The 27,428-nt window shown below is 37.7% G+C and overlaps 1 protein-coding gene across 1 annotated transcript in view; it reads right to left on the bottom strand.

Moving 5' to 3' along the window:
- Positions 1 to 27,428, bottom strand: part of MAML2 (mastermind like transcriptional coactivator 2) — a 358,500-nt gene that overhangs the window by 13,638 nt on the left and 317,434 nt on the right. Inside the window, exon 3 of the mRNA XM_061204034.1 lies at positions 1,784 to 1,987. Coding sequence (XP_061060017.1) covers positions 1,784 to 1,987 — 204 coding nt within the window. The remainder of the gene's footprint in view (positions 1 to 1,783; positions 1,988 to 27,428) is intronic.

The following is a 27,428-nucleotide window of genomic DNA, read 5'->3' as shown; positions in this document are numbered from 1 at the left end:
AACTTAATTCCATTTGTCATTCCTTAAAAATCATAAAGGATTGTTATATTATGATTTGTACTTTTCACTATGCATTAAATATTTCATCATACAATCTCAAACTAACCAACTAACACACACCCAGGCTATACCTTTCGGTCACTGGCCTACTCTCCACCTAGAATGGTGGACCACTGTATCCATCAGAATCCTACAGTCCTTCAAAGTCAAAGTCAAATTTTATCTATTCTGGGAGACTATCCTCAATCTCTCCAGGCTGGATTTTATCTTTCCCTCCATTACATTTTCCCTTGCTATATTTATACCTTTATTATAATGCAAATCAAATCTGAATCTAGTGCTTCCTTGTTTAAAATGCTTTAAAGTCCTCTCCATTGCTTTTCTTCTTTTGTTTTTGTTTTTGGCCACACTGTGCAGCTTGCAGGGACCTTAGTTCCCTGACAAGGGATTGAACTGGGGCCCCCAGCAGTGGAAGTGCACAGTCCTAACCACTGGACCTCCAGGGAATTCCCTTCCATTGCTTTTCGACAATATAAATTCTGATTTAGCAAGCTTTATCCTCTGGTCTCTGATCTCTGGCCTCCTAGCCTTTCACTTTCCTATCCTTGTGCACGTGACATGCCTCAGCAAATGTAATAATGTAGTATACTTTATTGTCCCTGAGTCTTTGAATATGCTGGTTCTTCTGGCTGGACCCCCCCCTGTTCTTCCCTCCATCTCCTACTTCACCCTCAGATCTTCAGTAGATATAACTTCCTCTCTGAAACCATTTCTGGTAATCCCACATCACAGCATTTAATCACATGTATTACAATTGCCTATTTATTTGACATCCCCAGAGGGCTCTAAGCTCCTTAAGGACAAAGACAGGGTTGTCTTGTTTATGGCTGTAGTCCCATTGTAAATTAGTAAATATTTACTGAATGAATTATACGCTTATCACACCCTGGGTTTCTGACTCTTACTGCAAAGCTCCTTGAGTATAAATTTATTTTTTTTTTAATTTTATTTTCTGTGTACCTTGGCTCTATCAACCTGGAGATGGTTAACTTTGCCTCTTTCTTCTTTCATTTGGCCAAATAGTTTGAAGGGAAAGAATAAAATGTGGAGAAAAGGCTTTGGTCTTAGGAGGCAGGAAGGGTTTGGAGCAGTTGTTGAATGTATGAGTTTGAAAACATAGAAGGGACAAACAGATAAATAGTGAAGTAGGGTTCATGCTTGGGTAATGTGCGGGAAATAATGACCTTGCCTTTAAGGTAAGGCCACTTAAATGTGGTGAAAGTGGGAAATACATTTTCGGTTTCCTTAAAAAACATCTACTATTCTGAGATGCTTTATTTTGGAGGCCAAATTTTAAGTTTTGAAACTCCACACTGGCTTTTAAAGTTGCTTTAAAACCCTTTCACCTCTAAAATCAGTTTGGATTTGAGTTGATGAAAGTTTTGTCCCCTATTTTCTGCCCCTTGGGGCTAGGGAAGAAGACTGGTTTCTTTTGCCTGATACCAATGCCCATGCTGGTGGTTCTAAACATTCCTGGGCTGGGCAGGGCTAGTCAGCCCAGGTGCTATGCATTCCAACTGTCCAGCAGCTGGTAAATCAAGTTTGTTTTTTTTTCCTGCAGCACTTTACATGTATAGATTTAGCCTCTCTTACAGCCAGGACACCCTGGTGGCTGTCCCGTAGGTGGACACAGAGACAAGCACAGTAAGTAGAAACGGAAAATAATGAATTCCCTCTGTTGGGCCAATAGGTACGTGCAGTAGAAATTGGGAGAAAGTTTTACCGTGTCAACCAGCATCTGCTGCTGGAGGAGAAGCTGCTGTTTCTGTTCCATGATCTGCCTCTGTAGAGTCTGTTTCTTTCCCATCAATTGCTGATTCAACAGTGATTGCTGGGAGTTCATGTAACCACTTCCAGTGTTTGGATTTGAGCAGGGGTTGGGACTTGGACTGGGGCCTGTGTTCTGGCCTACCACGGAGTGTTGATCCTAAAAAAGAGAAGGGGAGGGGGTGGAAAGCTACTGTGAATTAAAAGAAAAAAAAAAAAACTTGCGCAAAGATCATAAGCTTAGATTCCAAACATTTTTCAACTTGTTAAGATCAAACGTGGTTAATGGGTTGGAGATCAGAGAATTGCTTTTCAAATGTAGAAGAAATAATTGCATATCACAGCAACCAAAGCAGCTTGTTTAATGACATTAGGGTACTGGAAAAGCTCCCACGTGACTCTGATGGTGGAACCTCCGCATTCCAGAAGGTATTTATGGCACGTCAAAGAAAATTACCATAAAAACATATGGCAAACCTCTCAATTGCTCAGGAACAAACACATCATACAGTAACAAGTTCTTCCTTTTCCCTAAAGTTAGCCCATATCATTGCTGATCCTGCAATGAAAATCATTTCATTTCACGTGTTTAAAAGTTGAATAACCATTTTGGACAGAAGGGGCCTAGCTTTCTGTGATAAGGTTGGAAGACCTATGAGTTTCTGTTTCACAAACACTGAAACTTGTTAGGGACGTCACCTTTCAGAGACTTGTTAATTTTCCTCCCTGGTCAGTAAGTCGGGAATCTCAGTGCATTAATCAGTAAAAGAACACCAACTGACAATAGGGAAGTATTGGTCAAAGACTCACAATTGTGTATTAAATAATATTGGGTATTGGTGAATTGCCATTCTAATTTGAGGTCTCTACCAATGTTTAGGCATTGACAGGTCAGCACCCTGCAGGGCAGAAAGCTAAACCCAGCCAGGTGTTGTCACTAATTCCCAATGGTGTGTTTAGGATTGAGCTGTGCACTGTTGGGGTTACAAGAAAACTACAAAGCATAGTCCTCATTTTGGAGAATTTATCATCTAATTAAGGAAGACATGACATGCTTACATGTAAAATACAAGAAAATACAGAATCAAGTTTTAGATTAAATGATACAAGTACTATATGAAAGATCCTCCCACTTTGATGATACTCATCTAGGAAGCAGATGCCCAGGCGGGCCTTGCTCCAGAAATTCTGAGGCCACAGATCGGGTACCTACTCAGGTGATTCTAATGCTCATTGATCCAGGGAATGCTCTTTGAGAAACAGTAGCTATATGGGAGCAATAAAATCCAACTTTCATTCCCAGCTGGACTGGGTGAGGTTACAAGAGATTAAAAAGATAAAGCAACTCCCATGATGCCTGATGAGCAGTAAATAGTAGGTACTCCACTTGTGGACTTGCCTTCTCTTTCTTTAGTTATCTGCTCAACTACAAAAAAAAAAAAAAAAAGCCACCAGTTCAAAGCCTGGGGATGCAGGAAATGTGATCTTGCTTTAATAATCCCTGGGGCTACAGAGCTCACCAACTGCCAAGAGGAAAAGGGATACAAAATAATCCTAAAATGACCATGCACTAAGATTTGTTACAGGCCAGTCATTGGGCTTAGCACTTTATGTGATTAATATCATTTCATCCTCCTAACAGAACAATGAGACAATGAGCAAGGACTATTATTTTCATCCTAATTTTGCAGATGAGAAACCTGCCTCAGAGAGATCACTTAGCTGTAAGTAGTTGAGGAAGATTTGAAGTCAGGCCTGTCTGACTCCAGAACTCCAGTTCTCAATCACTATCCTCTATTGTCTCTCAGTTGAGACAGGAAGAGTTGGGGAGGAAAAGCTTCCTACTGTAAATCTGGGTCAACCCATCTGTCCATGCAGCAAATGTGTATTAAGCACTCTTCTAAGGGGTCACCCTCAATCAGGCGCCTGGAAGGGAGTGTTTTAGGGAGAAGGGCAGAGGTGTGGGGACTGGGAGGGGGTGGTTCTTCTCACCAGTTAATGAAAAATAATTAGAGTCAGCTCTGAGGTAGGAACATCCTCTGAGCAGCTGAAAGGAACTATCCTTAACACATCTGCACTCAATGCCCAGTCAGATCTGTCAGCTTTAAATCCATCATGGCTCTTGGGAAAGATTTCACCCCACATGTCCTACAAGCCACCAGGACTCTCCCTTGGAGTGTGCTTCTTTCATCTGGGTTAGGGGCTCAGCTCAGGGCCCTGATACTTTGTTCTTTGCTGTGCTATTTTTTATTTCTTAATATCCAATTATTTATTATATAGAGCAACCAATATAGATTGACTAAGTATTGTGTCTTAATTTCCTCATGTGTAAAATGAAGGTAATTACATTCGTGACATAAAACTGGCCAGATGAAATTTAGAACAGTTCTAGGCACTTAGTAGGTTCTAGATAAATTTTAGCAATTAATATTTTTCTTACTTATCTTGTATTATTTTGTGTATGGCAGAGATATTTTAGAAACAATTATTTTTGTGAAGGAGCTTATGGTGTAAGTGTACTTGACTGCACATGTGGTATGTTTGGCTCCCATCATTTTTTAAACACAGGTAGGCCCTTGTGCTCTCCAGTTAGCCACAGTCCCCACTATTCCTCATTTTATTATACCCACCCTTTTCCCTCATTTCTATTACTTGCTTGGCCCATGTAGGCATTTGAAGTTAAGATCTCTGGCTTATATTTTAAAGATGACATACAGATGGCCAAAAGGCACATGAAAAGATGCTCAACATCGCTAATGATTAGAGAACTGCAAATCAAAACTAAAAAGAGGTATCACCTCACACTGGTCAGAATGGCCATCATCAAAAAGTCTACAAATAATAAATGCTGGAGAGGGTGTGGAGAAAAGGAAACCCTCTACACTGTTGGTGGGAATGTAAATTGGTGCAGCCACTATGGAGAAAAGTATGGAGGTTCCTTAAAAAACTAAAAATAGAATTACCATATGATCCAGCAATCCCACTCCTGGGCATATATCTGGAAAAGGTGAAAACTCTAATTCAAAAAGATATGTGCACCCCAATGTTCATAGCAGCACTATTTACAATAGCCAAAACATGGAAGCAACCTAAGTGTCCATCGACAGATGAATGGATACAGAAGATGTGACACATACACACACACATACGCACACACACACACAATGGAATATTATTCAGCCATAAAAAAGAATGAAATAATGCCATTTGCAGCAACATGGATGGACCTAGAGATCATCATACTGAGTGAAGTAAGTCAGACAGAGAAAGACAAATATCATATATCACTTATATGTGGAATCTAAAAAAATGATACAAATGAACTTATTTACAAAACAGAAACAGATTCACAGACATAGAAAACAAACTTATGGTTACCAAAGGAGAAAGGGGGTGGGATAAGGGATAAATTAGGAGTCTGGCATCAGCAGATACACACTACTATACATAAAATAGATAAACAACAAGGTCCTACTGTATAGCACAGGGAACTATATTCAATATCTTGTAATAAACTATAATGGTTTATATAATATCTTGTATAAACTATATATATAACTGAATCACTTTGCTGTACACCAGAAACTAACACAACATTGTAAATCAACTATACTTCAATTAAAAAAAGAATCTCTGGCTTATATTTTACCTGGGAATCTAAGATACACACATCACAAAGCCCATGGACACACTCACTCAAAGTTACTGCATTAAAAAGCAATGCATAGTCATTTCCATTAGGTGGTATGATACCTACTAGTGCCTTAGGATTAAAATCCACATCTCCTAATGGCTCGTCTAGTCACCCATGTATCCATCCATCCATTAATAAATTTGATAAATTTTACGGAATATCTACTATGTGACAGGCAGTTTTCTATTTTCTAAAGATCAAAAAAGTATTTACAAAGGGGAAGAATGAAGAGAAAGAAAAGAGGTGACAGAATGCTTACTGTTGGCAGAATCAGTGAACATCATCGAAATAATTTCCAGTGAAATCTGGAAAACTACCCTCTGCTAAGATTTATAAAAGATCTGCATGCCAAGAAAATGTAACTCTGTCTTTCTCTCTCTAATCAAACAGATGGACTGTACTAAATTTAGTTTCATTCCTTTACAATACCAAAAGATATTAAAATAAGAGATAAGCTCTCTTTTCGAATTTTGTAGATTTTCAAACCTTGTAGTTTTTAGCCCATGGGCCTTACCATGTACTCTACCATACACATTCTTTCCACTCATGATGGAAGTAATATTTGGCTGCTGCTACATTTTTTTGCCCTTATGTTAGCTGTGAAACACAAAACACCTCCTTACACAGGCTTGCTGTCATTGCCAAGATGTTGTGCAAACTTTAGTACATAAAATATTTTGAAAGAAAAATATGCTCCCATGCGTTGGCTTTGATTTCCATATTCAGCCTCACTCTTTGCCTTACACTCAGCCCATGTAGAACTTGACTTAATAGAAATCATCTGTTTCTCCCTCAACACTCATTTTCTCCTCAGTTGCTTGTGAAGGCCATGGTAAAAATGGCACATCCTCAGCCCATAGATGAAAGAGTATGTGTGTGTGTGTGTGTGGTTGTGAATGAATTAGGCTATTTTTACTGATGTAGTCTTTTATATGCTAGAAAACTCAGATTTCTAGAGTCTCTTTCAAATCATGAACTTGAATGATCTTTCATTTTGTGTGTGTGTTTTTTTTCTGTTTCTACCAATAAATTATGGTATTTGATGCTAACATACAAAACCAGCTTCTGATCCTATCATCCTGGGATTTAATATACATTTACATTTAATATGCACTTATAGATAGTTTTCCACATCTACGTGAGTGTGTGTGTATGTGTGTGATGTGTATTTAAGATTTTGAAGTTCTTTTATAGTATTGGCTAAGCCACTGAGTTAGGGTAGTATGCCAAGTGCTTAAATATGGTTAAAGCTTCTTAATCCTTGTTTTAATCCAGCACAGGACTGCTAGACCAATGAAAGCATTTCTGTATCTTTTTAATAAAATTCTACCAATAATCAAGCTCTATCTTTAGAATTATTATCTTCACTCTACTCTTAATCATTCATTCAACAGATATTTGTTGAGCATCTATTGGGTTCGCCAAAAAGTTCCTTGGGTCAGTGAATACATTGTTCAATAAAATTCTTGGTGAAAATGAAAAATGTGTCTTTTATTTTTACTTCAAACCAAATGAACTTTTTGGCCAACCCAATATTATACATCATGCATTCTTCAGGCCTTAGGGATCAAAGACCACTCAGCCTGCTGGAAAACTCTGCAGCGTGTCTATACTTCCAAGTTTTCCAACTGGACTATGGATGGGAAATTTATTTTCCAGAATGGTCTCAAGGATGTTAGGAGACCATTTGGTAAATCATGTATATGATGACCAAACCTTTTAGCTGGATAAATCAAAACATGCTCACAAGTGAGTGGCAGTGTGTAAGGTTGATTTACATTTATAGGAAGCTGGATGCATATTTTAATGCATGGAAAATATGGAAAACGAATGCTTTCCCAAATGTGTTACTTCGTTGACTTGAGAGCTTGTCCATGGATCAGCACAGAAAGTACTAACTTAACAAGATCACAAACCATGTCTCTAAAATCTGGCAGAAAATAAAGGGGGGCTTCCCTGGTGGCACAGTGGTTGAGAATCTGCCTGCCAATGCAGGGGACACGGGTTCGAGCCCTGGTCTGGGAAGATCCCACATGCCGCGGAGCAACTGGGCCCGTGAGCCACAACCACCGAGCCTGCGCGTCTGGAGCCTGTGCTCCGCAACAAGAGAGGCCGCGACAGTAAGAGGCCCGCGCACCGCGATGAAGAGTGGCCCCCGCTTGCCGCAACTAGAGAAAGCCCTTGCACAGAAACGAAGACCCAAAACAGCCAAAAATAAATAAATACATTAAAAAAAAAAAAACTTTAAAAAAAATTAAAAAAAGAAAATAAAGGGAACTCTTGAACTCTTTAAAATGGAAAACCCTTTTCCTTAGAGGACAAATTACCTGTCCTCCTTCTTATCACCTGCATTTCTCTTAAAGCCATTTTTAAGTCCTTTTGAAAAGAATGTCTAAATTAAAACTTAGAAACAAACCTCATTATTCTAGCCCTAACAGTGAATTCACCAATACCCTCTTCTTTAAAATTTCAGGCATAAATATTTAAAGAAAGAGTATGTAGGAAGAAAACCTTGTAAATCTCAGTAACAAACACCAGAGTGTAGGCCTGGCCCCTAGGTCTGACTTTGATAAAATGGCTCTGTAAATCATGGTCAATATGTGAGATATCTTTTTAAAAAATGTTAACTAATAAAAATGCTAGGGATTGCCTGTTTCATTTTAATGGAATGTGAGGGTTCTGTGAAGTAGGTTGATTTCAGCAAAAGGTAAAATGGGGTCCAATTAGACATGTCCTACAGCAGCAAACAAAAATACCCCTGGTTTCACTGAAGTATGTTGAAATATTAATACTCACTGAATTCAGTCAGTTTTACTATTAAAGCAGTTTTGTGGGCTGAACAGTGACATAGAAAGTTTCACAAAGCAAGCAGTTATCAGACAAGTATTGTTCTCTTAATATTAAAAAAAAAAACCTCTAAAAAATATTTGTCTTGTTTTGGGCATCTGGGTAAAATGGCTCTCTTATTTTGGAAGGGGAATATATAATGATTTTTTTTCCCCACAAAAATGAAGTAATGTAAGTTACTTGGGATCCATGAGAGTATTTTGGCGTGGAATGACTGCCCTTTCTTTTTCTTGGCTTCCAGAGCTAGGCATCTGCAATTTGCAAAACAAATTCAAGATAAAGTACCCAGCTGGGCAAGTCTGTACAGTAGATCTCACAAACTGATTTGCTATTCAATCTTTCTCCCCCTCCCCCCAGCTTGTCTCTTTCCCTCTTTTCTTCTTTCCCTGTCTCCATGAACTAACTGCTCAACTGTTCCTCCAGGCTATTCATCTTCTGAACTGTCTGCTTATGAAGCCATTTATTTATCTCTATGCCTGAGAAACAAGTTGCCTTAACTGTTTCAGATTCCCTACAAGATGGCAGGCCCACTTAAGTTATTTATTTGGGGCATGGATGGTGAGATGGCTGGGAGTGGCTAAAATAAATGAAAAGTTATTGTTTGACACAGCAACAATAATGACAGTGACAACAAAACAATGATCAGGAAATCATCCAGGAAACAACTTTTAAACAGAAAGACTGAAGGGATAAAACACTGCTGTCTTCAGGTTTCCAGTCATTTATTTATTTATTTATTTATCTATTTTTTTTTCCAGTCATTTATTTCAAGGGTCATTAAACTATGACATGACCAGTCAAATCCAACTTGCTACCTTTTTTGGTAAATAAAATTTTATTGGAACATAGCCATACACATTCATTTATATATTGTCTGTGGCTGCTTCCCCACTACGACAGAGTTGAATAGCTGTGGCAGAGACCTTATGACCCACAAGCCTAAAATATTTACTATCTGGCCCTCTATGGAAAAAATTTTCTGACCCTTGCTCTATTTGGCTGTACTAGCCAAGTCAGGCTAAGTACTTTGGTCTTTTACATTAAATTGATAAAATGCCTTAGAGAAAAATACCCAGCAATTCTTGGAAGGAACAGGCAAGTTGAGAATAAAAAATATCTATAATGACATCTGTTCACAATAGCCCTTCACTCCAGCCACCATTACAAACAGCAGAAACTGAAAAGCAACTTACACATCTTTTATCCAACTGCATTTTACAGTTGAAGACACTGCCCAGAAAGGTTAAGGAATTGACTTGTACAAAGTCACAAAACCTAACGAAAAGATGAAGAACCATATCCAAATCCAAGAAAATATGTTAAGGAGAAATGAATGGAATAAAGTCTATTTGCTTGAGAGAATTATAGCTTGTCTGATAGAACTGGCTTGCGGGGGTGAGGGGGGTAGGGGAGATGTTGAAACGTAGAATATGAAAACACAGAAGGATGTATTTATATTAGTATTTTCTTTATGCTTTGCAACTCTGAACAGTAGCTGTTTTTCTCATCTATTTAATAGGGCGTTTTTCTTCGCTTGTTCAGAACATTCTCCTTCACCCTGCAGGGAAACCCTGATCATATGTTTATAATCTGTTTGGTTCAAATGATTAGAATGAGTTTGTGGTCACTGTAGAGTTCATCCTTCAGAGGTTACCTAATTTTCAAGTCACCAGGACACTGTGTCTATTCTTAGCCTCTGGGGTGGACACTTGTTATGGGTTGGCACAGAAGAACAGTTCCATGAGCGAGGAAGCAGCATTTAGGTGGGAGAGTGGCCAGGAACAAAACGTCAGTGGGTCAGGGTGGAGTGGGAAGAGTTTGGTAACTCAGGGGAAGGAATGAGAAATTTTTCTTAAAAGAGAAACTTTTCAACTTTAGAAGGGTTCTTTGTGGCAGACCTGAAATTTCTGCTCTGTAAGTTAGCTTTTTGCTTTCTGCCCCTAGAGCAGTGGTTTCAAACTTTTCGTTGGATAACAGTGCCTTTTGAGGATTTCACAAAGCTATGGATTCTGTCTCTTCTCCCCTCCCCTCAAGTACACATACAACTAACAATTTTGTTTACAATTTCAGGGAGCTTACAAATCTTCTAAACATTCACAGACCATCAACAGACCTCAGGTTGAGAACTCCACCTCCCATCCCTCAAAGGTTAGTGTTTATGAAAGAAATGAAATGATTTTCCCCTTGAGTACGTCCTCTACACTGCACATCCAGGTTAAAACCATTCACAGCTCCTCATTGCCTTTGGAATCAAGTCCAAACTCCCAAAAATGGTATAGAAATAAGTCCCTCTGTATCTGGCCTCTGCATCTTTCCTCCCGTTTCATCTCTCAACACGTCCTTTCTTCACTTTATACTATAGTGATATTAAAACACTCGCAATTCTCCGTTCTCACAGAGCTCTTTCTCCTCTCCACAGTTTTGATGTGTTCACATCCTCTCTGCCTGGAACACTCTTCCCCTGCCCCTCCCTACCAAGTAAACACCCACTCATTCTAGGCTCAGCTCAGATGTCCTTTTTTCAGGGAGTCTTCTGTGACCTCCCAAGGCTGTTGAGTGTCCTCTTCTGTGCTTCCCTAAAAGCTGGTATGGATCCATTAGGTAGTATTTGTCACTCTCTATCACAATTGCTTGTTTGCTTATATCTATCTCCCATTATAAATGCTTGGAGGGCTGGGATGTTCCTCATGAAATTCGCAGGGTACAGTGGACTCCACATAAATTTTTTTTTTGTATAAATAAATACATGAATAAATGAAGCAGTGCAAACTAGAAAATGGGGACAGAACTTGCTGTAAGGCACATGGGATGAAAATGCTAGCACTTCTCAAAGGCAACTGGAAAGCCAGTGCAGGACAGAAGGCAAAGGTTGAGCGAAGTTGTTAAATCCAGTGTTGCTTTAATGGGTGTGCCAGCTTAGAGGGGCCCAGGGCATAAAGGACGTGTTAGGAAGGAAAAGAGCTAGTGGTGAGTGATAGTGGAGATCATGACGATGATGATAATGACAATGACAATGACTCCGTGCCTTTGTTGTGAGGATGGAGGAAGGCACACTGATGGAGTACAATTTCTACTAACAGTTACTTTTTTTTTTAAATTTATGGCTGTGTTGGGTCTTCGTTTCTGTGCGAGGGCTTTCTCTAGTTGTGGCAAGCGGGGGGCCCCACTCTTCATCGCGGTGCGCGGGCCTCTCACTATCGCGGCCTCTCTTGTTGCGGAGCACAGGCTCCTGACGCGCAGGCTCAGTAATTGTGGCTCACGGGCCCAGCTACTCCGCGGCACGTGGGATCTTCCCAGACCAGGGCTCGAACCCGTGTCCCCTGCATTGGCAGGCAGATTCTCAACCACTGCGCCACTAGGGAAGCCCCAGTTACCATTTTTTAAAAGCTATGTGCCAGGCCATGTGTTGAAGGCTTGACATTTATTACTTTAATCTTCACAATAATTCTAACTATGATTCCCACTTTAAAGATGAGGTTATAGGTTAAGAAATTTGGCTTCTTTTTACACATATGCCTTTAAAATGCAAAATACTTTGAAGGCATAATAAAATAAGGTAAAAGTCAAATTATTTAAAAATATCTGTCTGTTCTGTTATGAAAGCAATTTGAATGGATAGGCAGCAATAGTGAAAATAGTCATTCTGGGATCAGACAAAACTAGGTTCAAATCCCAGCTCACTTTTTTCAGAGTTGTATGTGGTCATAATATTTACCTCAAAGGGTGGTAGTTAAGAACGAATGACATAGAGTAAGTGAAGTGCTTAGTATATTAGTATCAGGTATGCAATAGATGTGAAAAATATTAATATTTCCTCTTAAGTCAGTTTGATATTTACTGAATGTAAATATAAACATATACACACACACAAGGCATAGAGCTAAATAGTATACAATTTCTGATTGTCAGATAGTGAGGAGAGTGTGGTGTTTGTAATAATACCAGCAATAAACCAACAAGCAATAATCATCCAAAGATGTGCTCAGTGCCTCAAACTTAGCAATAGCTAACTATTATCACCACTGCCTCCACCAACTAAAAGAAAATTAGGAACTTGTGTTTAAGCATAATTTTATCCTTTGTTGAGTTTACTCTATATATTGTGTTGATATTAATCCCCTCTTCTTTCTTTGGTATAATGCATAACTATATTAAGCTTATAACTCATCTTTACAAAAACATTTATTTCAAAGGGACATACATTAGGAACCAGTTTTATACACTACACTTGTGCTAGTCCTCTAGAAATGTTTGGAAGGTACTATGGTTTTGGATGGGGTAAGTTATCAGCATTTTCTATTCTCATTAAACATGAAGGCGATCCAGTAGCAAGTAGTAATGAAGAATAAAGAAGGGATAAACGACACCACCGTTCAAAAGGAAGAAAATCCTTTTTAAAGAGTTGGTTCTTAAATCAAAATGATGTTCAAATTATACATGAAACAAATCTGGAACTTTTAAGAATCGATTTCCAAAGCTGGCTTCTAATACCTTGAAAAAACTATAAGATTTTTTCCTTTGGAAACAAAACAAAAGTCAATATGGAATTTTGACTCTGGAATTTCATGTTAATCAAAATTTTATAGACTACTTTTAGCTTTTTTCTCTTTAAGATGGAGAAGTGAGAAACCTAAGAAAATTCTCACACATCTCATGTGATATCTCATGACAAAATACTATAATGATGAAAAATGCTGCCCCTGTAGTCAAACTGCCTGGGTTTAAATATTTCCTCCATAACTTACTAATTGTTCTTGGGCAAGTTATAAAAGTCTCTATGTCTCAGTTTCTTAACTATTAAGGGGTAAATAACAATGCCTTCATCATACGATTGCTGTGTTGGCTTAAATAAGATCATGTAGGTAAAAAATATGTTGCACAGTTTCTGGCTCAGAGCAGGTATACAAGAAAAGTTAGCACCTATTTTACATTATTATTTTCTTTTACAATTTTGACTTCTTCTTATTGGGTGGGCCAAAAAGTGCCTTTGGTTTTTTGAGTAAAAATAAGAGACACGTTTTTCATTTTCACCAAGAATGTTATCGAACAATGTATTCACCCTTTTGTTCCCCTACCTTCTGCCATTTTCAGGCAACTTCATAATTCCATCTTCCAAAAACTTTTTATCTTTTGAGCAAAGAACTGTTCCAGGTGCCTTTTACAGTCTTCCAGGGAATTGAAATTTTTTCCATTACGAGAATTTTGTAAAGACCAGAATAAATGGAAATCCGAAGGTGCAGTGTCTGGTGAATACGGCAGATGAATCAGAACTTCCAAGCCAAGTTGTGACATTTTTTTGCCTGGTCATCGAAGAAACATGCAGTCTTGCGTTATCCTGATGGAAAATTATGTGTTTTCTATTGACTAATTCTGGATGCTTTTCGTCGAGTGCTGCTTTCAGTTGGTCTAATTGGGAACAGTACTTGTTGGAATTAATGGTTTGGTTTTCCGGAAGTTGCTCATAATAGAGGACTCCCTTCCAATCCCACTGTATACACAACATCACCTTCTTTGGATGAAGACCGGCCTTTGGTGTGGTTGGTGGTGGTTCATTTCACTTGCCCCATGATCTCTTCCGTCCCACATTATTGTACAGTATCAACTTTTCATTGCTCGTCACAATTTGTTTTAAAAACGGAATGCTTTCATTACATTTAAGTAGAGAATTGCATGCGGAAATATGGTCAAGAAGGTTTTCTCGCTTAACTTATGTGGAACCCAAACATCAAAGTGATGAACATAACCAAGCTGGTGCAAATGATTTTCAATGCTTGATTTGGATATTTTGAGTATGTCAGCTATCTCCTGCGTGGTATAACATTGATTGTTCTCAATTATTATTTCCATTTCATTACTATCAACTTCAACTGCTCTACCCGACTGTGGAGCATCGTCCAGCGAGAAATCTCCAGCACAAAACTTTGCAAACCACTTTTGACACGTTCGATCAGTCACAGCACCTTCTCCACACACTGCACAAATCTTCTTGTGCATTTCAGTTGCGTTTTTACCTTTCTTGAAATAATAAAGCATAATATGCCGAAAATGTTGCTTTTTTTCTTCCATCTTCAATATTAAAATGGCTACACAAAAATTCACCAATTTTGATAAGTTTTTTAAAATGCACGCTGATATGGCAGCTGTCACATACAATCTAACAAAATTGTTTCGAATTAAGTTAAAGACAACTAAGTGCTACCAGAGCCATCTTACGGAAAAAAACGAATGAACATTTTGGCCCACCCAATACTTACACACTACGACATTCTTTCATTGATTCTTATAGCAATCTGTTTCCTGTGACCTGTGAACCTTGTTAATTTCGTAGTCTTCTCTTCTAAGCTCTCTAGGCTTTACTTTCTCCAACTTTAAGATAAGGAAGTTAGGTTAAAATCTCAAAGTTCCATTCTAGTGCTAGAATAGTTGAAATTCCATTTATATAGAATCAAGGTGACCATAGATATCATGATGAAATAATTTCATTTATTTTTTCCATTGAGTCTCAAATGCAACCTAACGATATGACATGCAGTGGTTTTGCATATAATGAACAAATACTAGATTGATCCGGGTGGGGAGTGGGGAATCAAACTGGTTATCTTCTTCTGAACTGATTGAATCGAGCTTGGGGATGGAAATGTTGAAAAATGTATTAAACCGAATTCTGGACCTGTTCATATACTTCCGTGTGGAAGGCACAATATAGAACTATATAGTGTTGCTAATAATATCTGTCTTAACTGAACTGATTCTGTAGAAGGGTCTGTATTTTTCCCTGATTCTGCAAAATATATCTACAAAATATTTTGCTAGAGGTAATTTTTGTGCTTTGAATATCCATTCTGCACTAAAATATACAAAATGTACTGACCTACACAGTAGCCTACAAATTCCGACGTTATCTCCTCTTATGAGAACAGAGAGAATATCTTGGTTATTGCAGGTTATCTAACAGACATAGAAATTTAAATCCACTGATACAGTATAGTGACTATGGTCAAGGTCCTCAAATGTGTCCATCTACTCTAATGTGACATGATAAGCTTTTTTGAATGTATTATTATAATGACCACAAAAGACATTTAAAAAGGAGCCATCTGTTCTCTGTTAAACGTAGTCCTGAAGTCTCCCTTGGATTAGCAAAACAAGCCACTAAATACTTCAGTGGGACTTCAAAAAAGCTGAGTTCTCCCTAATAATCAGTATAGGATGAACTTCAAAAGATTAGAGGTTTCACTTGGATCAATTCCCAGAAAATCAGGTTATTTACCAAATCTTATTTATGCAAACTATACAAACACATTCTGATCTGCAGAGTACCAAAATAATGTTTTAGAAAAATGATAACCTTAAATGAAAAGTCTACTATGGAAGAATGAGGAAGGTCAACTTTCTTTGGTCTGATTATCTTGTCTGTCTACATTAGTCAAATCAGCTGTACAACTATTACCAGATCTGCTGTTACTTAATGGCTATGAATCTAGAAAGATGTACCTAAAATTTCTATTAATTATGTTGAGTAACAACATAAGGGATGTCTAACACACATAAACAGTATTTTAGCTTCTCTGTTTCTGTTGTTTGGAATTACAAGGTGGAGTAGAGAGTCTAAATTATTTTTAGATGTCAACCACTTTTTAGGACATTTTTTCAACTACAAGGATTTCTAGTACAACTTTGGGTTCACAAGCTGACTCTTCATATTAATTCGTTTGAATAGACAATTCAGAAAAATGTAGGTCTATTTTGGTACCTGTTCAACATTGGTGACTGGTGTTGCTTAAGTCCCAAATATATTTTGTGTTTATTTTATAGAATATATAAATTATTTATTTACATGTATCTTTTCTCTTACTACACTATTATTATTTTAAGAAAATGGACTGTTTTATTCATCTGTGCATTCCCACCAGCACACATAAGCCTGACATAACAAAGATATATTTGTATATATATATTGTATATATATTGTATATGTTTGTTGTTAAATAAATAGTAAATAATTACTTGAAAATCAGATAAACTTAATTTATAACATGATTTGCAATTATTTAGCTGTTATTAGAAAGTACAATGGATATCAAAAATTTCAGTGAAAGACAAATATCAGTATCAAATATCATATAAAATGCTTTGCCCAAGAATATTTGTTATTATTTGTCAGTTCCAGATACTATAAAATCTTTTCATGATTAAAACCTTGAACTTAAATTTAGCATGTACAGAGTTATATGAACTTTTAACCTTTTTTTTCTCAGCAATCTGGGTAGGTTGATTGTATTGGATTCTGTGACTTGTAACTGGAAACAGATCCTTGATTTGAACATAACTGTCCAGTGATTTTTCAACTGGGTAAACATTTGTGGCTTATGTTCCTAACTGCTGATCAGAAGAGAATGCAGGAAGGGAGACTGATATATTGTACAGTTTCCAATGTTTACATTGTTTTGCATTTTCCAGATCCATGTGGTACTTTTTAAAAGGACATACATCTGGGACTGCAGCAGCTCTTCAGCTGCTGGCTGGATCCAAGTAACAGTTCATTTAGTCTATATCTGAGCATTTCTGAATATTTAAATCAAACTGTGACTAAATTTGAGCCAATTGGATTCCCTTTATAATTTGAAAATATTGTTATCTAGCCATCCACATAAGAAAAATAAACACAAAAATAATTTTAAAAATTTCTATCTTGTCCATAAACTTAACAGAACTTGGGCCAAGTATGTGAAATGCCACAACATTGAATATCATGGAAACTTAAAATCAGTCAACTATTTTTTTTTTTTTTTTGCCTATGTATTGCCAAACAATTGGCTTGCAAAAGTTATTTGACTAAACTAACTGATTCAACCAGTTGTTTTGGTATTAGTAGGACCCAGCTTAACTATCTTATCCAAGGACTTAATTTACCTGATAGATTTTTAGTTGAAGTTCATCATATTTATCTAGTCCTTGCCAGGTCTTGACTTTAGTTTTCTCCTTGTAGACACAGCTGTACTGACACCCTGAGATTCTAGCATCATTTTTAAAAGTTGCTTTTTTTAAGATATTGGGCAAGCATTAGTATTCCATTTTAGAAAGGTAGTTAAATTAATAGATATTTTGAGAGTTTATTAAGCTTCAAGTATTTTGAGTTCTTTAGAAACAAAATAACACTGTTGTTATTATTATCATTATTATTTTGGCCACACCACATGGCCTGTGGGACCTTAGTTCCCCCACCAGGGGTCAAACCCGGGCTTAGTTTCCCGACCAGGGGTCAAACCCGGGCCGCCACAATGAAAGCTACAGTCCTAATCACTGGACCAGGGAATTCCCCAAAATTACACTGTTAGATGTAACATTTAGATGTAATGTTAATGTAGCTATCTAGATCATATGAAAGAAAGGAAAATTCAGTTCCTTTAAAATAAATACCTATCACTTAATGCTAAAGATGATCATTCTATTGTACCACAGTCCTTCTATACCCCAATGCTGCAACTTTTTCTTGGCCTTTCAAACATCATCTGAATATATTTCTCATAAATTTTCTTTACCTTAATCATTTTTTTGGCAGCTGGGTTCATGGTTTTCTCCCAGGTAATGACATTCATTCATATACTCTGCTATAAGTTTCCATACCAAGAAGGTGCTAATCTTTGGATTTTACCTGGTCCTTGGTCAGAAAAGAAAGTGGGATGGTCGCTGTTTTTAGAGGAAAAGCAATAAATGTGGATAATACAGTTTATTTTAGTAACTTAATTGTATTTATTATTTATAAGAGATTAAAGAGAGGCTATCGGTATGTGCTGAATAACTTTTAGTCAAATTTAACGACAGTGGAAATAACTTGTGTACTTTACTACACTGGTCTTTAGAGGGTAGAAGAAAACAACATGGGCATTGATATATGGTTCCTTCCGTTCCTAGGGAAGCCATGAAAAGTATGGTAATTTACCTGTAAGCATCTATTACAGTAAAGGAAGGCAGTAGTGTTTCTATTTAAGTGCAAATAATAATTCACAATGTTGTATAGAGAGTGATTTATTTTGATATATATATATATTTTCCCCCAGGATTTTAGACTAGCTACTAGATATATTGCCCAAGGACATCTGTTCAAGGATCTACCTTACAAAATAGTCAAGTATTCCTTAGCGTTTATATCTCTGGTCAAGGATGAAAAAACAATCAGGCCTACCAAGATTTATAAAGCATGTCTTATTGAAAGATATTCCTCAGTGGGTTTCAGTTCCATCAACGGAATCAGGAACAATTTGTAGCTTTGGGGATAATCCACTTACTGCAAATTGTAATATGTCTTAAATGACCAAACCAGCTATAATTATCATTATCATTGTAAACCTCCTGATTTCTGTCTCAATTTAGGATATTTCCCCATTGTAACGTCAACACATAAATGCTGTGGTCAGAGAAAATTTACATTCTATATCTTTAATTACATGTGGATACATATATAAACATAGAGGCAAGACTATGAAGATTGAAGTGTTTACAGGTTATATGTATTGTGACTATTTTGCCAAGCAAACTGGATTTCTATTTAGAGATTTAAATGAAAAACTGGTTTTCCTGTCTGGGAGGACTTAGAGCAAATCAACGGGGAGATGCAGGAACTGATCAACTGGCCTTTCCTAGGTCCCTTCCTACCTTTATGTGCAGGGGACACTCTGGAAGAGGCAGGTCCCTGGGTTCTACAGGATCGTTTCTGATGTCAATGGAACATTCATAGTTACCTGTAGATTAGGTAGGGACATAGGATGCCAACAGAGGCCGTATTTTAGATTGCTGGAGGTCCAAACAGTCCCTACTCAACTCCCCTGATTACACTGTGGATGAGTTAAGGGGAATAGAGAATAAAAAGGAGAGAGGAATAGGGACACATAATATTTTGAACTAAATAGTTACATATGATATAAACCAGAAGAAAAGTTGCTTCATGCAGACTCAAAAAACTATAGCAGGCTTTATTTGTCAAAGAGAAGTTGTTTTGGGTAGGGGGCCGTAGTCATAATCTGAGAATATCACCCACAGTGTTAGTTATTCTATATCTTTTAGTACTTTCACATAAGTATATATTTATAAAGTAACTTCATGATAATGATGCAATGATGTTTTTTATAGTTTTAGAGTCCTTTAAAGTCACATCAGCCCAGAAGAATAATTTTTTACATTTAAAAATAGCATTTTTTCCTCCTGTAAAATATTCCATTGATCTTTTATAGCAGTGAAATAAAGATTCACAAATGGTTATGCAAAAGTCCATAAGCCAACTAGTCAATGACAGAATAAGTGCAATTTTTTCCTTAGCCTTTAGGAAAATGCCAATACACACTTCAGCCTTTCACACGATTCGGTGGTTAAGCATTTGGTTTGCAAGACACACCTCAGTATTTTATTTACTGAAGGCAAGAGAAAGGGTAACACAACTTTAAATTTTCATTTCTGAATATCTGTGTCTGCCAAAAAGATGTGCCTGTGTGTGGTTGGGGGAGAGTCTTTATATCATTACTTCCTTAAAATCTACTTCTATCTACTTTTTTTATCATCAAAGTTCTCTGGTTTTGTTTTTTGTTTGCTAAAATCTCATATGCTATAATTCAGCTGAGACAAACTCCTGGATATCTGTCCTCTATTTTGGGGCTGGAGTAACATTTGGTAAACAGAATGTCCAGAGCCTCTTCTTACAGCACCACTAGCAGGCACTGTTAGAGCATTTTCATTCAAGTTTATTCTACTTGGGCAAAAAGGGAACAGTGGCTTATATCCACTGAGGATCAGTGAACACAATCTCATAGCAACAGACACCAAAACAGTCCCTCATTACAAGCCTTGTCCAACAATCAAGTCTTTAACGAGAACAAAGGTTGACAGTGATTAATCATTAAGCAGTTCCTTGTTCCTTGATGCACGTGTTCTCAGCAGCCTCCCGCAGAGGCAGTCTGGCATATTTCCTGTCTGTGCTCCACTGTGCCATGTCTGAAGGGACGCCCAGGCAGCCTTCTCACTATTTTAATTTCAAATGCTCCAAACATCTACAGAGTTTCTATGTGCACATGTCTTGACTTTTATTCTGAGCCTGGCAGACTCTGAATGGATATAGGGAGTGAGAACATAATAAGCCGTTAACTCCACATCTGCTTACTAGATTATGTTCAAAGATGGTATAAGAAATTGATTAAACACTGTTTTCTGGAATAAACCTTTGAAATCTGTTTGTTTCCTTAAGCAACACGATGGTAAGTTGATATAATTTAGTTGCGTAGTGAACATAAGATAACTTCACTACTGTTTCTACATAAAAATAGCTTCTGTGTTGACAAAGCATCATGCTTTGAAAAACAATAAAAATATTTTCAGAAATCCTCCTTCAAATAATTCTGTTTCACAAAGCAACAGAGTTGTAATGTTAACTAACATTGTTATCATTTTATTCAAGGCTCTTCTTTGTTGTGTTTTTTAATTACTTGACTAGGTACTATTTATTGATCTTAGCTGGTCATGCAGTGGTATATGTATTCATCTTAATAGACTGACTTGGAGGTTCTATTTTTTTCTCTTTCAGCATGTAAATATCACTAATGGTAACCATGCTACCTATGAACTAGGAGGTCAGGTGAAGAGGGAAGAGTAGCTATGATACAATTTCTAGGAGGGGAGGAACAAGGGTTAGTTAATGCAAATAACAACAACAAATTACCAAGGGAAGTCAGTTATAACTACAAATGTATTGTTTTTCCAATAACAAACATCACATCTAACAAAAATCAAAATGAAGTAACCCTGAGGATTCTTTGTACTTATTAACTCCTCTTTTCCAACAGGTCAGAAGTAAGTAATAGCAGGACTCCAGTAGTTCAAGTAGAAGATTTTAACTAGTATATCTACCATATAAAAACTAAAGTATGAAATCCAATCACAAAATATACAATATACAATTCTGATGTACTCAGCGTTTTAGTATACAGCCATAATTTCTTTAAGCTGAGGTATATTCACTACGGAAAGGAGAATGACAATGACATTCTACAAACAAAAAGACCACCTTATTATTGGTAATTAAGCTCTTCACCCAAATGTATGTGACAGGGATGACATAATGGTCGTTGACTCATGTTAAATCAAAGCAGCCTGTTAGGAAACCCCATTCAGAAAACGAACATCTTTTAACTGGAGCCTCCTGGGATCAACATTTAAAACTAACAACAGTGAACTCTGAACTGTGAAGGAAAGCAATGATGAACTATAGGAGGAAAGTTTTCAGGGTTTGAGATGGTCTTAGACTATATTCTTACAAAAAACAACCAATCTGATTATTTCAACTCAATTCAACTTGTGGTAATCTACTCTAACTAGTTCTATGTTTCTCTGTAGTTACGGTAAACTGACCTTACCACACACAAATTACTTTTAAAACACAATATTTGGCTTAACTGGTCTGCTTATCTTCAATCTTTTTCCAATTTGAAGCTAAGCTTGTAACATTTGGGGGCTTATGTCAGTCTTAGGGCAAAGACCTAAATCAACTACAAGTTAAGGGACTCTCAAACTGTGTGTAGATGGCATGGAACTCTAGAGCAATTTATATATCATGGGTATGAAAATCTCAAAGAAATTCCAATACATGTTTATTTGAGTCATTATCCATAGATAACAATATAGCTTTCACGTATTGGAAACTAACTGTGGGTCAGTCACCATGCTGGCCACTTTACGTACTATCATGTTTCATAACTGTAACAACCTTCTGTGATAGGTGCTATTAGTATCCCCATTTTACAGATGAGAGAACTGACATTTAGAGATGTTAAATAATTCATCTAGATAGTAAGTGATGGAGCCAAAGTTTTAACTCAGGCAGCCTGACTCCAGAGCCCTGCTCTAATATCAGTATAAGAAATAATACAAATCTAACTCAGCCAGAGTCTTTGTTATAAAGCAGTGGTAAGTATATACTATTGGCACATAATATGAAAATATACGCCAATGTGGTCTAGTGCAACAGGACCCAGGGTAGCATATGAGATAATATATGTAAAAATCATTTTGTAAACACTACTCCAGTTGGCTAAAATAAAAGCATGAAGCTGCAGACCAGTTTTCCATTGAGCCAATCCAATCCAATAAATGCAGAAGAGCAAAGAATAATAAAATGAAAGTGTTAAGAAGGCAAAAAAAGGCAATTCATGGAGGTATATGGCAATTCATGGAGGTCTATTAACTATGATTCATGTATGTCAGAATGTGTAGAAGATTCTTTATACCACAGGGAAGACATAAGCCAAAGTTAATTTTCTGCAGGCATTATGGCATAGTTTGTTAAGAATGTGGACTTTGCACTTAGACAGACCTGGGTTTAAATCCTGGGCAAGTTACTCACGTCTTCTGATCTCTGTTTTTCTCACTAGTGAAATGGAGATCATGACTGCAGGGATTGCAGGAGATAATGCATCAAAAGTGTTTCATATCAGCATGGCTCAGTTAATATTGGTGACTATTATTATTATTATTTTTTTTAATTTTATTTATTTATTTATTTATTTATGGCTCTGTTGGGTCTTCGTTTCTGTGCGAGGGCTTTCTCCAGTTGCGGCAAGCGGGGGCCACTCCTCACCGCGGTGCGCGGGCCTCTCACTATCACGGCCTCTCTTTGTTGCAGAGCACAGGCTCCAGACGCGCAGCCTCAGTAATTGTGGCTGACGGCCCTAGTTGCTCTGCGGCATGTGGAATCCTCCCAGACCAGGGCTCGAACCCATGTCCCCTGCATTGGCAGGCAGACTCCCAACCACTGCGCCACCAGGGAAGCCCTGGTGACTATTATAATTGTTATTTAACTTCTCGTGTCATTACAGTTTAAAAGAAAGAATATAATTTTAAGAGAGGTGTACATCAGAGACCATGTATTTGTGGCTTCCAGAGCCAAAATGAAGGAGGTTAAAGCCCTGGGAAATACACATAAAAATGGCATTTGGGGCTGCCTTTAAGTTCATCATCAGGCTGATTCTCAAGGCCTTTTGCTCAAAACTTAATCTTTACTCAAACTGGCCTCAGCGATCAGTTCTTATCAGTACTTTGGTTGGGTCTCTGTGCCTATGTAGATAGATAGTTTCATGCAATGAAATGTTGTAGATCAACTTATTATCTGAGTCTGGAACTGCTCTCTGACTAGTCATGAGAACAGACACTGCCTACTTGTATCTGGTGGTGGTGGTGGGGTGGTTCATGTTGGGAGGGAACAGAGGGCAAGAAAGTGAAGGAGGGGGGAAGGAGTAGAAGATGAAAACTAGAGGTTGAAGAGTCATTCTGACCCTCCTACTCCTCCCAGTGGCTGGAAACTCGTGGTGATCAGTTTATCAAACTACCATCTGCACCAGAGTCAGGATCCTTAATAGACCTAGTGCGCCTCCAACATGCCCTCTGACACCTTACTTCTCCTGATGTTTAGAATCTCCCCCTCCCCAAGTTTGAAGAAAGCGTGTTCCACCCCATCTGGCAGAGATATTCAGATTCTAGAAAGAACATTAATTGTGGGGATGTACGCTAACTGTGGTAATATCTTACAAAGGCTTTTGGAAATAAATAGTGGGCTTCTTTTGTCCATTTAGATACAAACACCCAGAATGTACTTCTAAGTTGCATGTGCATGGAATTATGGGCTTTAGGAACATAAAGAAAAGAGCTGATACGCTACACACTGTCAGTATCCTGAAAAATAAGAAAAAACTAAACTTCTGATTTAGAACGCTTTCAGATTAGGAAAGAGAACAGGAAGAACAGCATCAAAATTCTACAGAAAAATTTTGTTTAAATAGTTAAAAAAAGGTGGGGTGGGGAACCAGTCAAATGTTTCCAGTTGTCCTTTCTTGTGATACATGAGAATTATATTCAATTTATAATTTCTGAAAATAACACTAAGTTGTGGTAATTTAAAAAAATAATTCATTAAGTTGAAAGACACGAAGAGTAACCAGTAACAATAATAACAACCATCAACATGTATTGAGGGTTCCCTAACGAGACATATTCCTAAACAATTTAAAGACATTACCCTTTCTAATCTTCATGACAGTCTTTGGAGGTATATTTTACTATTACCCCGATTTCATATATTAGGAAAATGAGGCTTTTAGAGAAGTTAACTAAATTGTCCAATATCCCTCAGTTAGTAAAGGGTGAATTCAAATCCAGTTTGAATGGATAGGTGTATCTTGGCTTATGGAAGCCCTGATTTCCAAAAAATTGCACGTAAATGAAATCTTAAAAACTGACCCACACTTTAAGATTATGAGAATGTATTTCCCTTCCCTCCCTACTTTCTTCCTTCCATTCAAAAACCATAGAGTTCCTACTATACCATGTCCTGGGGTTGCAGCGGTACATGAAACAGAGTCGTGGCCCTCATGAAGCAGATATTTTAGTGTAGGAAGACAGATAATGAACATGTGATCATATAATATATCACATAATGATAAGTACTATAAAGGAAGAGAAAGCGGGACCGGGGCATAGGGTGTGTTGGAGGTGTGGGTTGGAGGTGGTAGGGTGATCAGAGAAGACTTCAGAGTTAAGATGACATTTTACCTGAAGGAAGTGAAAGGATAGCTGGAGGAGTTCCTGAAATTCCTTAAGTCTTGAGGTGGGAGCATGTTTAGTGAGCCTGAAGTATGGCTAGTAGAAAAAGAGGGAAGAGGGTGGTAGTGGTGGAGGGGGCAGGGTAATACCGTAGGGCCTTGTACGCAATTGTTAGAATTTTAACTTTTACTTTGAGTGATATGGAAAGACATTAGAGGATTTTGAGTGGAGGAGTGCCAGGATCTGATTTATGTTTGAAAGATCACTCTGTCAGCTATGTGAATAGTTTGTATGGGAAAGGAAAATCTGTAAGGAAGGCTATAAGGAATAATTTAGGGGAGAAAGAATGGTTTGGGCCAGAGTGGTGCCAGTGGGAAGTGGCCAGATTCCAGAAAGACTCAGAGGCAGAACCGATAAAGTTAACCCGTGGACTAGATGTGGAGTGAGAGAGAAAGGAAGGTGTCCAGGGCAACTAAAAGATTTTTGGCCTGAGTAATCATTTTCTAAGATGGGGAAGACTGTGAGATAAACAGTTTTGCTTTGTTTTTGGACTTGAGGGGAGTGAGGCGGGGGGAATAAAGAATTTAACTTGGAATATGTCAAGGCTGAGATACCCAAGTGTAGGTAGGCAACTTGATGTATGAGTCTGGTGTTCAGGTGAGAGATCTAGGCTGAAAGTATAAACTGGGGAGTTGTCAGCATAGAGAAGATATTTAAAGCCATGAATTTGGGTGTTATCACCTAGGGAGTGAGTGCAGATGAAGAAAAGAAGAGGTCCAAAGATTAACTTCTGGGCACCCCATGCTTAGAAGTCTGGTAGATGAAGAAGAAACCAGCAGAAGGGACTGAGAACCATGAAAGAGTGATGTCCTGAAAGCCAAGTAAAGAAAGTATGTCAAGGAGAAGAGAGTGATCAACGGATTCAATGTTGCTGATAAATCATACAAGATGAGAGTTGAGAACTGATCATTGAAATGGACAACTGGATATCCCCGATGGCTTTGACAAGAGCTATTTCATTGGAAATCTAGAGACAAGAACCTCACTAAAATGGGTTCAAGATAGAATGAGAAGAGACGTGAGAGTCAGGGTTTTTGAAGAAATTTTTCAAGGAGTATTGATGAAAAGGGGAGGGGAGAAAAATAGAGAGGTAGCAGAAAGGAATGTGGAGGGTTTTGTTTGTTTAGGTTTATATGTTTATGAAAATAATTTAAGGGGAAAATGGCAAATACCTTAGTAATGTAAACTCTTACCCTATTTCATCTGTTTCAAAATATATGCAGTTTTGTATACTGGTTTTGCTTATATAGCAAATAATACTATTGATAAGTATTACTAGTGAAGTTATAATAATGCCAAGGATAGTTTTTAGTTAACCTGATCATAGCAATCATTTTGAATATAATATCTATAGTCTCTAATACCTTTGTAACAGGAAGCTATTAACTTCAACTTGAGGTCTTCTGGGTGGAAATGCTTGCTGAATGTGCTCCAAAAATCACAGACAAGTTTTTGAATAAAGTACACATTATGGGAAAATGTTATGGAAAGAATTAGCCATTCACTCAGTTCAGATGTAACTCCTGGCATATCAAATTTTATTTGGGCTAAGGTAACTCAACTTTCTGAGTCCTATAAAAATCCATTTACTTATTTATTTATTTTGGCCGCACTGCACGGCTTGCGGGATCTTAGTTCCCTGACCAGGGATCGAACCCACGCCCCCTGCAGTGGAAGCGCAGAGTCCTAACCACTGGAACGCCAGGGAATTCCCTAAAAGTACATGTAAATTGCCCATTACAGCTACATCAGCAGTGAAAGGCTAATAACAACAGCAGCAACAACAACAGTAATAATAATGTAGATGTAGAACCAGACACCTGGCAGTGAACAGTGGATTGACAAGCTACTGGAAACAGCACAGCAGGGGGAACAGGCCAGATTCAGAAGACCTTAATATTGGAAGGATCTGATTGTACATGGTAGTCCATTTTGGGGGAAACTTTTGTTCAAATAAAAAAATCCAGCTGCTAGTTTATAAATTTCCCACCATATTCATGACTTAAAAGTGCAGACTTTCGTTGTTCCTCTGAGTCTCCTAGTTCTGGAGTTTATGCTATTCACTTGTTAAGTGTCATTTAATGAGGCTATGGAGAGCTTTCGATCAACGGATCCACACTCTACATGGCCAGTGTTGGAGGTACAAGTCAGCGAAGGGTAGTGCATGTAGATAGAACAGTTTTGCATGTGCAGATTCAGCATGGGAAAAGGAAGAGCAACTGGGAAGGGGCCTCCTGAGTCCTTGCCTCACTTCTTCTATTTTTTCTTTTTTTAATACATTTATTTATTTATTTATTTATGGCTGTGTTGGGTCTTCGTTGCTGCACATGGGCTTTCTCTAGTTGCTGCGAGCAGAGGTTACTCTTCGTTGGGGTGCGCGGGCTTCTCATTGCAGTGGCTTCTCTTGTTGAGGAGCACGGGC

The sequence above is a fragment of the Eubalaena glacialis genome, chromosome 10, assembly GCF_028564815.1.
Source record: "Eubalaena glacialis isolate mEubGla1 chromosome 10, mEubGla1.1.hap2.+ XY, whole genome shotgun sequence".
In the NCBI taxonomy this organism is placed as follows: domain Eukaryota; kingdom Metazoa; phylum Chordata; class Mammalia; order Artiodactyla; family Balaenidae; genus Eubalaena; species Eubalaena glacialis.
This window is presented reverse-complemented; position numbering and strand designations above follow the sequence as displayed.